General features: G+C 35.9%; 1 protein-coding gene across 1 annotated transcript in view; it reads right to left on the bottom strand.

The window, feature by feature from the left end:
- Nucleotides 1-12,701, bottom strand: part of POC1B (POC1 centriolar protein B) — a 46,453-nt gene extending 33,752 nt beyond the window's left edge. The window contains exons 1-7 of the mRNA XM_009321331.1: nt 12,535-12,701; nt 11,575-11,754; nt 10,163-10,270; nt 9,151-9,266; nt 8,633-8,766; nt 7,797-7,865; nt 3,173-3,325 (exon numbers count right to left, since the gene is read on the bottom strand). Coding sequence (XP_009319606.1) covers nt 3,173-3,325; nt 7,797-7,865; nt 8,633-8,766; nt 9,151-9,266; nt 10,163-10,270; nt 11,575-11,754; nt 12,535-12,680 — 906 coding nt within the window. The 5' untranslated portion in view covers nt 12,681-12,701. The remainder of the gene's footprint in view (nt 1-3,172; nt 3,326-7,796; nt 7,866-8,632; nt 8,767-9,150; nt 9,267-10,162; nt 10,271-11,574; nt 11,755-12,534) is intronic.
- Nucleotides 12,702-13,995: the final 1,294 nt, after the last annotated feature.

Raw genomic sequence — 13,995 nt, 5'->3', positions numbered from 1 at the left:
TAACCAGCTCAGCATAAGTCAGGGCAATGTATTATAACACATCAAGTGTATAGATGACATAGTAGTGGCTTTTGGCAAAACTTAAAATGTCATCTATACTTTTAAATATCCCGTATTTGAACTGCCTCCTCTGCCTGCCTGTAACTCTTGCATATGTTACCAAGTCTCTTAAAATACTGTTACTTCAGTTTCATTAAGATCAATCATCTTCCCCGTTCCTCATGAAAAAGAAAATAAACAGAAAGTAAGTAGTTCTGCATTTTATCTGAGGTACAGATGAGATACTAGGAAAATCTGTGTCATTACAATTGCTGCGCTATAGTGGAATAGATCACCCAGAGAGACTGGGGAATCTCCATCCCTCTTCAAGGCCCCCTAACTAGACATAGCCATGGCTGACTTGATGTACTATTGGCAACAAGACTAGATGGCCTCCAAAAGCTCCCTCTGACACATCTGTGATTCAATTCCTCCTTTCCCTGGTATATTAGAAACATGATGAGCCATAGAAAGATGAGGGTGGTGTTGCAGTAGAACTACCTAGTGCTAAAATTCTCTCTATTGCCTGTTGCTTAGAAGGAGTTTGGGATGTTAAAAAAAAAAAGCATGTTTCTTTTAACTGAAGAAGGACAAAAATCTTTCTCTTCTTTTTTTTCTTCTCCAGAGTACAGCATAGCACAGTGGGGCTAGAAATGCTGCTTTTTTTCAGTTACAGGAGGAAATATTTAAGAAGTTGGAACACTGAAAAATTTCAAGCATAGTTAGTGCCACTAAGGCATGTTCCTGCTGGTAGTAACCTGATACTGGTTTTGTCTGGATAAATTACGTCTCTGTATAGATGGTGAGGTCCATTCTTCCTCACCACAACAAAACCCCGTAATTTTTCTCGAGACAGACAGGAGGGGCAGTAAAAAAAAGGAAGAGACATATGGAGGAACGAAACTTGATAACTTCCTTTAACACTATCTACACTATTATATTATTAAATTACTTCTGAAAATAAGCTGCAGAAGAGATCCTAATCATTATTATTATATTAATTTACAAATATAAAAATATAGTACATTACAGTAATATCAGTTCTGTTGAAACTATCAGACACTGTTCTGTCTCAAAGAATATAATATAATTCATGTTTATTTGAGAGCAAGATATTCTACAGATAACGTGATGTTAATAGAAAACTAAACACAGCAACCTTATTCTTAAAATCAGGCCAGAAAACATACCACAAAAGTCCAAAATTTTGCTATGACAAATGACAAAGCCATAGAGCCCTTTCACTACTACAGAGCAACTAACCCAGAAGCCTATAAGCTGCTACAAATGTTACAGCCATGAAGGAATGCAGACATTAGGTTAAGTGAAATCTGTCAAAGCTAACTGATAAATAATTTCTTGACATTCAGCTATCAAATTTCCTTTATGTGCTCTTTCAGTATTGGTAATGAGGTGCTTCTTAGCCTTAGTTTAACTTCAGCCTGAACTCATTAATGCTTTTCCAGAGCTTCTCAATTACCTGGGACCAGAGATGAGAAAAAAAAAAAAATCTGGAAAATTGCTTTAAAGAGCATTCAAATCTTTGCCAGGCATCTGAGCAGCAGAGGTCTGGAAAAGTTGACCTGAAAAGAAAGCAACTGAACCCTGCAGCTATAAGCTACTGTGTTTGTTTAGCATGTGTTATGACTGGGTGCAATTTGAATGGGTCTTGAAGCAAACTGTTGATGCAGCAAGAGTGGTTTAAAATCTGCTGGCAAATGCTGTGATTGAGTTTGTTCCAGCACTGACCACCTATACTGAAGGCTGCTACCAGTAAACTTAACTTCATTCATTGACCTTACAATGCATATGACAGTCTGGCACAGAAGTTTGTTTCTGAAGCTTGTCATACATGCAGTTGTCCTGCTCTTGTTCTGACCAAAATGCTAAGCCATCAGAAAGTTTCACATCCAACTTGACAACAGAACCAGACACATGAGAATACTTAGTGATGGATTCTATAAGGGTTCCCCTCCTCCATCAAAATATTTTCAATCTTTATAGTACTCATATTGCATATATTCATATTGCATACACACACACAAAAGCTCAATATCCTCAAATCTCAATGTTTTAAAAGTCTGAGCAGGAAACAAATGCCATGGTAGCAGTATCTGCATTTTATATGAACAAAAACAGGTAATGATGAATTTCTATAGTACTCTATTAGTATATGACAGCAACCAAAAAGTACCTATTTTTATATCAGATACAGCTCTTGGACACTAGGGGCACCTGGAGAATATCAAAGAAGAGATAAAAATATAAGTAATCACCATGCAGAAGCTAGCCAGATCTACCAAGGACAGTCATAAATATATCCCTGGGGTTTTAGCATAAACAATGGTCTTGTCTAAAGCATAGTACTGTCTATCTATTTTGCATAGCTTTCAGACAACCTGACAAACACAGGATTTTCCAAATACTGACACAGAATATTTGACATTTCACTTTGGTTCCCTAATTCCCAATACTTCCAAGGGTTGCTGGTAGAAGGTTTGACAGTAAAGTAGCTGAAGAATGAAATTATCAGGAAATCAGACTACATATTGACATAAAACACTACTAGCCTAGAAAGGCTTTCTAAACTTTTCACTAGATATCAAGATCTTCTCACAATACCTAAAGGTCTTGGAAAGAAGGACAACTTGGACAATCAAGTTGTCTTTGATTGTCAATATTTGACTTTCACTAATAATGCCACCCAATCAAAGTTGTCTTTGATTGTCAATATTTGACTTTCACTAATAATGCCACCCTATCCGGCTTATAATGATGTGTTTTGAGTAGTATCCTAGAGCTCACTGAAGATTCAGATATCTTCTATAGCAGTTGCCATGTTACTTCAGAAACCAGACTATCACCTATGTTTTGTTTAAATTAGATGTAGAGTACAGACTTACACAAGAAGCATGAAAGGAATTCACCAGGATAAATCTGACAGCATCAGATAGCCTAGTAACCGTAACATGGATTCATAAGTTATGATTGCTTCCAAAGTATTATACATAACAAAAAGTTCTCTGGTATACATAGAACACATTTAACTATAAATGCTAGACAGACATTTTTTGTAAACCAGAAGTTTACAAAAGCTTCTGGTTTCCTATATTAGAGTACTTATTGCACTCACCTCAACTGACTGAAGTTTTTCATCATGGAGATGAGGTGACCTCGGGTAAATATCAAGAAGATGAGGAGGATCATCAATATGTGTTCTTCTAATATGGTGTTTAAGAACTTCTTTATAATCAAATGAATCAAAGTTGGTTTTCCATAGTAATACCTGTAAGAAGCCATCATATCAGTAACTACTTGAAGCCTTTTCAGTGACCAAAACATAACTATTCAGTGAAGTCTGTTATTACTAATAGATCATGACATCAGAATGAGCCTGCTGTCATCATTTAGTCTGATCTCTACTGTAACACAGGCACTTCCCCAGAGTATCTTGTACTTCAAGTCTAATAGATGTGGTTCAATCTATTAAAAAAAAAATCTCTAAAAGATGTCTCAATAATCACAAAACAAAGCAAAATTTTGTCCCACTGGAGAAAGTTATTTTTCTGCCAAATCAAGGGGTCATATACTATCAAATTTCTGTCCCCTATAAAGGCTTCCTGGTCAAATGAGAGAGTTGAGGGGATAAGAGAAATGACAGAGTTCCACAGAACTCTAAAGCACCTGGTTCCAGTGTTTTAGCAACAGGAATCTGTTTTCTGAACCTTGTCCAATTACATTCAAGGTAGAAACAATACACAACAGTCACACCACGGCAGAAGTAACAATGCACAAATGCAGAATTAAGGTAGTAGAATGCAGAGGTAAGATAGCAGAAGGTAGTCTATCCAGCCTTATGGATAGACCAGGAAACCAAATTATAATGGACAATTCTGCTCTCTCATGTTAGAAAACAACTGTATATGTAAGTAATTTAATTAAGTTTACCACAAGTTTACATGATTTGTGCCATCTTTGTTACTTTAAGTGCTAATGGAAAAAAAGAAAACAAAAAAGGAAGCTCATAACACTTAGAAGATGGCAGTTTCCAAAAGTCCAATGCTGATTTTTATAGCTGCTCCCTAAATTAGAGGAAACAAAGATGGGACCATGGACTGACTTAAAATTTCTTGCCTGTCCAGCCAAAAGTATTTTTGACAACCATTAAAAGTATTTTTTGGAAATTAATAAACTATACATAAGCAGCACAAATCACAGATTTGTTCACAGAAATTCCAAGCAGACTAAATCTCATTTTTTATATATTCCTAACTAGCTGCATTGCTACAAGTTCGTTTCAGGTTCAACACCTTTAATGACTCTGTTGAATGGAAGACCCTAAATATGCACTGGGAGACACAGTGCACCAAGAAAGATGGACCCAAACCAACGAAGACATTAGCAACAGTGAAAGTGGGATGCATGGATCTCGGTACAAACTATATAAACCTGCCTCAGAACCTGGCACTTGCAGGACAGCTAGGTGTTAGATTAGTTGATTCACAGCAGCTTACTGTGCTGTAAAGAGAGAGATCCTGCTTTCTCTCCCTCCTCTTCTCAGCTGTGTAGTTCCACTACTTCCATCACCCAATCCAGCATCAAGTTATTCACATTTTTAATGTGGCTTTCCCCCATTTTTTCAGGCTAGTTTTCTGCTGGTTTAGCAATTCGAACTGGCTCAGCACTGAGTGCAAACAAGGGTATAGGCAGGAGGCAGCAGAAGTAGGACCTTTCATCAGTGGTGAGCATTTGAGCTGCTCAAGCTATAAATATGTTTCATTTTGCTCTAAAGAGAAAGGCCATGCCGCTGCAGCTTCATCATTACAGATAACAAAATTAGTAAGAGTAAAGGCATATACAGATGTTTCCATGCTGGCTTGAGTATCTCAACTGCAATGCAAACAGTGTAAAAGAAACTACGCACAACCCTAGAAAAACAGTTATTCCATAAGGAAGTATTTCCCTTTATGTCCAGGCAGTCACCAGACACAATGAGTTGTCTCTTCTATATGGTAAGAACTGAATTAACAGCACAGGAACTACCTTCCAAAGGAATAGGTCTAACTTTGCTCTTTCACTTAAAAGTAAGAGTAAAAGGTCTTCTGTCTTCCATGGAAGCAGGTAAATGAAATAATTTGTTATGTGCACATATAGTCAAGAAGTGCGAAGAACATGGACTTCAGAACTCTACATGTTCGGGTTTTTTTTGGTTGAGGAAAGAAGCAAACAGGAAGAAACAAAAGAAGTATCCAGTGCTTATTTCAAATACTTAATATGCTTCCGAACAAAGCTTTCAGCTGGCTCTGCACCAACCAGAAAGAAACTTGAAACCTGAAGCAGAGATACTGGTTTTCCTTCTTTGATGCAGGAAAAACAGATTTTATCTGTTGTTTGAAAATGTAACAGTCTTGAAATAATATGTGTATAGAGCAAGTAATCTGTGGTAAAATTACAGTGAATCAGCTGCCTCCAACTCACGCTGTGGACAGACAGTATCTTTCGGATACTGCACGAGGGATAGAAGATAATACTTTTATGGCCAGCCTCTGCTCATCAGATTGACATTGCCGATCTGCCAGCAGAACTTTTCAAATGAATACACCCTACATTTAGAGTAAGCCAACTTAATTCTACCACAGTAAGTTGAGAAGAGGTCCCACAACTATTCTCCTGGCAGACCTGGAAGAGCACTGTGGACAGGTCAGCAAAAAAGGATGTTTGTGGAGTACATGTGGGTATACACCAACAGAAAATGGACACTGAGGAATAAAGTTCTTATGTTTACTATAGATAAAGATATATACATAGGCAGTTACCACACAATGGTTAGCACTGCACATTTTAAAACTTACAATACAAAAGTGAAAGTTACAGCAAAATAAGTAGCCCTCTCCCACCGGAACGTTCACAAGAAAAAGGGAAAAACTTCAACAGATAAAAACATGCCTTTCTGTAAGGTAAATAAAACCAGGATTCATTACTAGACCTACCATGACTGCTTTTTTAACATTCACCTAAGAAAGCACTTCCTGATGAAACTGGATCTTCCCTCTCATGCATTCAGCATGAAACCACTATACCAATCTGCTGAGAAACATGAGTCATCTTATAGATTTTTGCACTATAATATCTACTCAGTCCATGATCCCACGTGCCACCAGTTAGCTCTACAGCATGGAGTCAGAGCAGGAGAAAGGCAACGACATGACTGCACTGAACATGCATGTCATTCAGGGAGCCCCAAATTCAAAGGAACCTTGCAATAAGTCAAGCATTCCCAGGGTATGCTGGCATTTATTTGGGAGGTTGAGTTAGGCTTAATACTGTAGGTCTTTTCCATCACCATAGCTTCTCAGATGAATCTTCTGTCACATGACCTAGTTTAATACATGCACCTCACTTCCTCTCAAGTTAAGTATAATACACCAATCGTCATAAAACTCAAAAGAAAGTACTCATGAAAAGTAAGGTCAACAATTCAGGATTACCTAGGAATCAAAGTTTCATTTTGGAACTGAAGAAGTCTCATAAAAAAACCCTTTAGTATGGAAAATAAAAGATTAGACTAGCGGCTCAAGGAATAAATATCCTTTTCCCCATTTTTGTTTTTTTTTTTTTCTGCTTGTAAAATTAATATTGGAAGTTTGCTAACATTTTCACTTTTCCAATAACTGCAAGTCTTGGCTTGGCTTCTTACTAACGCCTTGTGATAGAAAGCAATTTTAATTTTTTTCTCTGAGTGTTTTTAAGTCATTCTAGAAAGTGTGCTACCTGAAGCATGAAGTAAAAATCAGAAACAGACTATATTCTTTTCAATTAAAAACTTCGGTATCATTAGGAAGTATTTATTATTTTCCAAGACTGTCTCTGTTACCAGCTGAAAGGTATTTCAAACTCCACAAAACAGAATATAAACATGATTTATGGTAAAGTCGAAAGATCGTCATTTCTACAGCATGGCTTTCTGGGTCTACAATGAGCTTTTAGCTTTTTATAACAGGAAACAATGAAAAAGACAACTAATATTAAGGAACATTTCAGACTGTGAAACTCTAAGCCGTGGGCTACAAAAGTTCTTTCTTTCTGGAGAATGTGAAGACTGGATAGAGATGATTCCAAGCCTGATAGTATTTTTGTAATTATAAGATTTATCACAGCAGATGAAGATTAACTGCATGATTTGCTGTTTAATTTAAAATAACTTTTTTGCTTTAAATGCTCAAACAACTCTTCCCTGTATGAAATCCAGTACTTTGCTGTTTCCCCAATGTAAATTAGCAAAGCTAAACACAAGATTTTTTTTCCCAATTCTAGCCAAAGTTTTCCCAGTAGTACAACTTAATTCTTACGATTACAGAGTAGCGACTTTAAAAGAAGTGAAAACCTAATGGAGCATGTAGGCATTAATACTAGTTGCAACACAAATACTTTGTTGACACTGAATTGCAACACTTTAAATATTTCTAGTTAAAAATCATTCCTTTATTTTAATATGTAAAACAGAAGCAGCTAGCATTGTGGTCTTCTCCTCATTGTAACATCCAATTTAAAGTAGTTAAGATCAAGTTTTTAAATGATGTATTTATAATTTTTCTCCTCAAATTTAACTTTAGGCTAAACAAAGTCTCTAACACACTACTAGACAGTATGCATGTCAGCATACTGTAATTAGCATGTCACTGTGAAATACTATATTTAACTCCCATCCACTGTAATAAACATTAAGACATTTAATTTAAAGAGGCAATACCACAAACCTGAGCGTCGGCTCCACCTGAGGCAAATTTTTCACCACCTTTTGAAAAAGCCACAGAAAGTACAGGTCCCTGAAAGAGGAAAAAAAAGCATACAGTAAAATTACGCTATTACTGTAATCATGGTATTTTAATGCAAAGAGAAAAACACTTATGCAGTTATGTAACATAAATAGATTTTTCAATTTTAATAAGATAAGAAACAATTTAACCGTAGTGAAATTTTTGCAAAACAACTTGATTGAAGAGGTAATATTGCACATCTTTTTAACATGCTGCATTACAATTGCTACTATCAATACTAGGAAAATAGTGGCATTTTCCTTAGGTTTTATGCTTTAACTCTGCAATGAAAAATTATCAAATATATATTACATTACTCAAGACAATGTGTTTGAGTGCTTCATTATCAAAAGTAGTGTTTGTTTTGCATTAAGAGGAAAGGGCAAAAACATCTGCCATTCTTCACAAAAGTTATCTTCCATAAGCTTCCCCCTCCTTAGAAAGCACTGTTTTCCAACAGACAAAAAGACTAATGTGCCAAATAATTGATTTTGACAATCAAAAGAGTGAATTATTAATTAATTCAGAACATGATCTATTACTTAACATTAAGCATGCATACAATATTGACAGATTAACTGCATGGTCGTAGGTAAAATTGATGCATTTCCTTATGCACTTGTGACAAGGTTTATTAATACAACACTTTGCTGTCCGCTAAATTTTATCTGCAAGTTGCAAAATACAAGACACAGTGACATAAATGTTACTTTCCCTTTGAAAAGATACTGAATAATCTATTGAGATCTCCATTTAAATAGGATTATTGTGTATACCTTGTGTCCATGAAGGGTGTAAATAAGTCTTCCTTCTAAGAGGTCCAAAATCTTAAGGGTGCCATCAGTAGAAGCAGTGATGAGATAGTTACCAGAAGGATGGAATGATACACAATTAACCCCTGCTCTGTGAACTAATTTACAGAAGACAATATTCAAAGACTGTAGATAACTAACAGGAAATGCACACTTTATTTCTTTGCTCTTTTCTACTTCCCAAAGAACAACCTACTTCGTTCAAGGGAAAAACAACCAAAGTGCTGGGGCATAGAAGACTCTCCAAAGTATTTATTTAGTTCCATTCTAAAACTTAAGATAAGCACTGCAAAGGAATAATCAGGATTCAGATTGAATTTTTAGGGTTGCTAGACTACAAAAAGATGACTTACGAAATGCCAATATGACCTGTTTGTCCACTTTCCCCAGCAAGGAATGAAATCATATAATCTAAATAAATCACATTCTGTTGCAAAGAGCTCCATTCTAAAGAAAATACAGCAAACTACATTTTTTTTTACCTTTGTAATGCTGCAGTAGCTTGTTCATTCGAATATCCCACAGTTTCACTGTATGATTGGAGCCTGCAGAAGCTATACATGTACCACTTGGGTTGAAATCCACAAAATTTGCAAATCTATTAATGAAAATAGATTGATTACATGTTTCCATAGAAATATTTGGCCCGTGTGTGTGTGTATACACACACACAAATAAAAACCCTACAATATTAACACCGAGTTGCCACAAACTTGTGTGGAATCCGCATGTAAGGAAACTCAAATCAGGTATTTCAAGCAACTGAATTAAGCATAAGAAAACAAGATGTGTGTGATAAATCAGACTGTATAATCTGGCTTTTGTTAAAAAGATAGTATAATTGTCCTGACGCAAACCTTCACAGTTTGTGTTGGAGTACAGAGTTCCTAGAAGAAAGTGCTGCAAAGAGTTTGTAAGCAGCAAGTAAAATAATTTTTTCTAAGAACAGAATATCTAGCTATAACAAACTTTTAGCTTGGAAAAAGGATAGAGATGGCAGCCATGAAATTAGCAAAGCACATATACAAAATTAATATTCCATTGCATTTGCTAATTAAAACTCTGGTTCCAAGATGTTTAAGAAAACTTCAGGTAAGTAAAAGCAAGTATTTTCTAAACCGAAGTAAAGCAGGTCACTGAACTAACAGAATTCTGTTTTTATCAACAAGTGGATAATTCTTAAACTTCTATTCTTATTGAAGCATCCAATATCAAATAGCATTATCGAAAGAGGAAAAACATGAAAATGTTCAAAAACCCAAGAACAATCTGACTTCTCTCTGGCTTATTTCTTGACTGTTCGCAAACAGCTGGATAAGTGCAGCCAGTTAACCTTTTTAGAAAAAGCAAAATGAGTTATTTTAGTTTACATGGGTGGTAGAAGTTTGATCTATTTTCAGATGTAACATATATAGATGTTAATACCATAAAACATGAATTTAATCTCATTAAAACTACACATTTACATTTCTCCTTTTTTCTAGTAACACTTACCCTCCATAATCTAAGATGCTATCAATACAAGTTTTATTTCTTGTATCCCAGATCTTAACAGATTTATCCTCACTGCAAGATGCTACTAGTCTTCCATCAGGTGAAAATCTGGAACATGTAAGTGTATACATTACTAAAAAACCTATACTACCTAGATTAGCATTAGAGACGCAAGTAGCAAAACACCAGAACCAAGAAAGCCTGTTTGGAATTAAAATGTGTAACATTCAAAAGACATTTGAATTTCTCATATTTCTCATGGAGTAATAAAACTGAAAAGAAAACCTTCTCCCCCCACTCCTCCCCCCTCCATTTCACAATCAACTACAATTAAAAACAGAGCTATAAGCAAGAGAAAGAGGCGGGGGTGGGGAGGGAAGGTAACAGCAACCTAAGGTTGTCACTTCAGATACCAAAGAGATTATTATAGAAAACTGTAGGCAAAAAGACAAAGAGGACACAGTAGAACCTTGTGTTCAATTTTAACCTACATACATATATTCTCTTGCGAGTTCTCTCTAGACTTACAAACTGTCAGCAAAACGTTCATGATTATTCCTAGACTAGCAGACTAGGTTTTTAAACAGGAAAATTGATTGTCTATAATTTCACCAATCATTATTCTCATATTGAGCAACTGCACAAGGACATTAGAACACTGTTCAAGAACTTTCACATATGATTTCCTACAGCTTTTATTTTTCTTTTCAACAATCAGATACTTTGGAACTTTGTAGGGCTCTGCACTTCACTAGTGTTAAATTTCTTTCTCAAGAGGTTTAAATCAGGCCTCTCTTAGCTGCAGATTTTCCATTAATATGGAGGAAAGAAGAAGAAAAAAAATAAATCAAAGAACAATCTTTTCTTGTCTTTGAAGAACTGCTCTGCCTTTAAATAGAGTGTGAATCTTAACTTGCAGTACAAAGGCCATTTCTTTTACCTTTTCCAGTTACATAAGCTTAACTCGTTTTGACTCATGACCATTCTTTTATGCCACTACTGTTCCAAGAATAGTTGAGAAAACCCCTACCATGCATAGTAAATCTAGAAACAAGTGAATGCTGTGAAATAAGTTAATACAGCAAAAAAACATACAGGACTGGGGAAGGAGACAGGATACTGACTGAAAATAAATACAGAAGACCTTATTTGTCCTTTAATGTAAAAGAATTAACACCCAGCAACAGATTTAATATGTACACATATTAACACAGAGCAAGCTTTCAGACTTCAACTAGGACATATACATGACGTGTGTGTGTGTGAGATTGATTTATTAAAGTTTTATTATTAAGTGATAGATCATCATTTATCATTCACAGATTTTTATCCTCTTGGTTCTGCCCTGAGAAATAAAACCCCCTTTGTTAGGAGTTCTGCTTCTTTACAAATAGAATAAAAACAATGCTTACTTGGCACAGCGAACCCAATGAGTATGTTGGAATAGGGAAAACAAAAGGCGCTGACGGCAAACACCCCATATTTTTATTGATTTATCGTTGGATGCTGAAACTAGAAAGTGGCCATCATGTGAGAAGCTCACGCTACGAATGGATGCCGTATGACCTTTCAGTACTGATGATTCTCCATGACTAGGAAAAAAACCACACCAAACCAAAACACAGTTATATTAAACTGAAAGAGTTTAAAACCCCATAAAACTCAAAGTTAACATATTTGGAATCTTATCCAAATGAAAAAGCAATGTATACAGGCTAAATCTTAGTGTTGCAAATATTTTTTGCCTTATTTGTATATTAAATATTAGAATAACAGACTTTAAAGTAATTGTATTTAATATGACCAATTTGAGAAAACAGTGCAATTAACTAGCAGCATTAGCCTCCATACAGTATTTGAAAGAGAATTTATAATATTTTTTTGATATCGTAATCTACAAAATGCTTAAGAGTTAAAGTAACATCAGTCTAAGATCATTCTGAATAGCTCATAATCACTACTACTTGAGAAGAGTCTAAAAAGACAAGTCAATTAAAAATATTTTTTTTTCCCCAAAAATGCTATTTTTTTGTTTCCTTCGTCACTTGTCTCCCCAAAATGAAGTGCAGCCATGCAATCCTTATTAAAAGAAATATATCCTTTAAGCCAGAGAAATACTTCCCAGCATAGTCCTACCCACATGAAATTATGACCTCTGAATTACTGTATTTTTATTTGGAAACTACGGAATATTCAGTGAAGAACAAAGTAACACAGTAAAGAACTGTGTTGCTTGTGCTCCCAATCTCTGTTTCTGTCAAAGCCCAGTCAGGGATGTGGGAAGGAAAGAGAAATTTTTCTTGGGTGTAGACTCCAATATTCACATTGCACATTAATGAAACACATAGCCAGCATCGCCCAGTTATACTCACATGCAAGGAATCCATAGCCTGACAGTACGATCTTGAGAAGCTGAAGCAAGTAGCTGCCCATCTGGTGAGAACTGTACGCTGGTCACCGCTTCCGCATGGCCTATAAATTTGTAAGCTCTGCATTGTGTCTTCAGCTTCCACACCATAAGAAACCTATCCAAAGAGGAGGTAGCTGGCAAGAAATAAAAGATACTATAAGTCCGCTCACCATTATTAGAAAAGTCAGAGCTAATGACTATGGATTTGGATTCACCAGTGAACTTACTGGGTATTAGCGGGAGGGAGCAGTTATTGGGTTTTAATGGATACTTGGCCTGAGCAGAAGCTTGCAATGCCAACACAAGGCTTTTGGAAGGACATCAGAAGACTGGGAGGAGGAGTTAAGGATAATTCTTAACAGGTAGCTTCCCACATATTAAGCAAACTGGCTTACAAGTACTTTAAAGATATAGAATGGAAAATCCAAAGCCGAACATCATGCACATGTCATTAAGTATGAATCCAGATTTGGCATTACCAAATACTAAGAATGAGACAAATTCTTCGGTGATCTCACCTTGATCTCCAAGATAGAATTTGTTTCAAGCACCAAGTGTCTAGCTCTGAAAAGACAGGCCAACTTAAACTCAAGATATCACTTCTAACACTTCAGATATCTACACTAAAGTGAATATCCAAATATAATTCTGTAATCCTATTTAAGTACCAATTTTTTAATACTAACATTTGTCTAGTTCAACACACAACGTGAAGTTGTCGGTCTGAAAGAAAGAGATGAACTTTTTTTTTTCCAATCACTTCACAGGTAGACCATACTATCTACATTTCAGAAGGCAGACATAGCTTTTACCAGAGCTTCATCATTTTCAGAAAGCTGTAAGCAGCAAAAGCAATGAGCAGTTGAATTAAACTGACAAGTGTGATATTCCTATGCCCCTATTATCTTCACCTCTGCTAAGTGCTAGCATGCAGGTCATAAATAGAAACAAGGGGTTTGCACTCCCACCCCTCAATTATAAAATTCCTACCCCTACTACAGAAAGGGAGGGAGAGGAAGAACAGGGACCTCCTGGAAGTTGAAGAGGACATGAAAAGGATGGCTCTTCCCAACTCTTTCAGGCACCAACATAGCACAAAGGAATGAAGTCTGTTTATTAGCATGTGTATCAAGGCAAGCCCTAAACAAAATATTAGATATTAAACTCTCCTTAGGGATTTGGCACAGAGATATTATTTTTACTCCCAAAAGACTAGCTTCTGGTAAAAGATGTGGGACCAGACTATCCCTATGCCCATATCAAAAGGCCTAAATTTGACACAGAAGTACAGGATATTTTCCCGCCCTCCAACTTTTCAGAACTCTACTTTACAGTAGGATCTTTCTAATTGTAATTGAATGACTTCTTTTTTCCCTTTGATTCAGAAAAATGTCATCTAGAGTGGCATAAAACGAAAGGAAAG

Source organism: Pygoscelis adeliae, unplaced genomic scaffold (genome assembly GCF_000699105.1).
Source record: "Pygoscelis adeliae isolate BGI_AS28 unplaced genomic scaffold, ASM69910v1 Scaffold232, whole genome shotgun sequence".
Lineage (NCBI taxonomy): Eukaryota > Metazoa > Chordata > Aves > Sphenisciformes > Spheniscidae > Pygoscelis > Pygoscelis adeliae.
The sequence above is the reverse complement of the archived record's forward strand: the minus strand, read 5'-3'. Positions and strand labels throughout refer to the sequence as shown.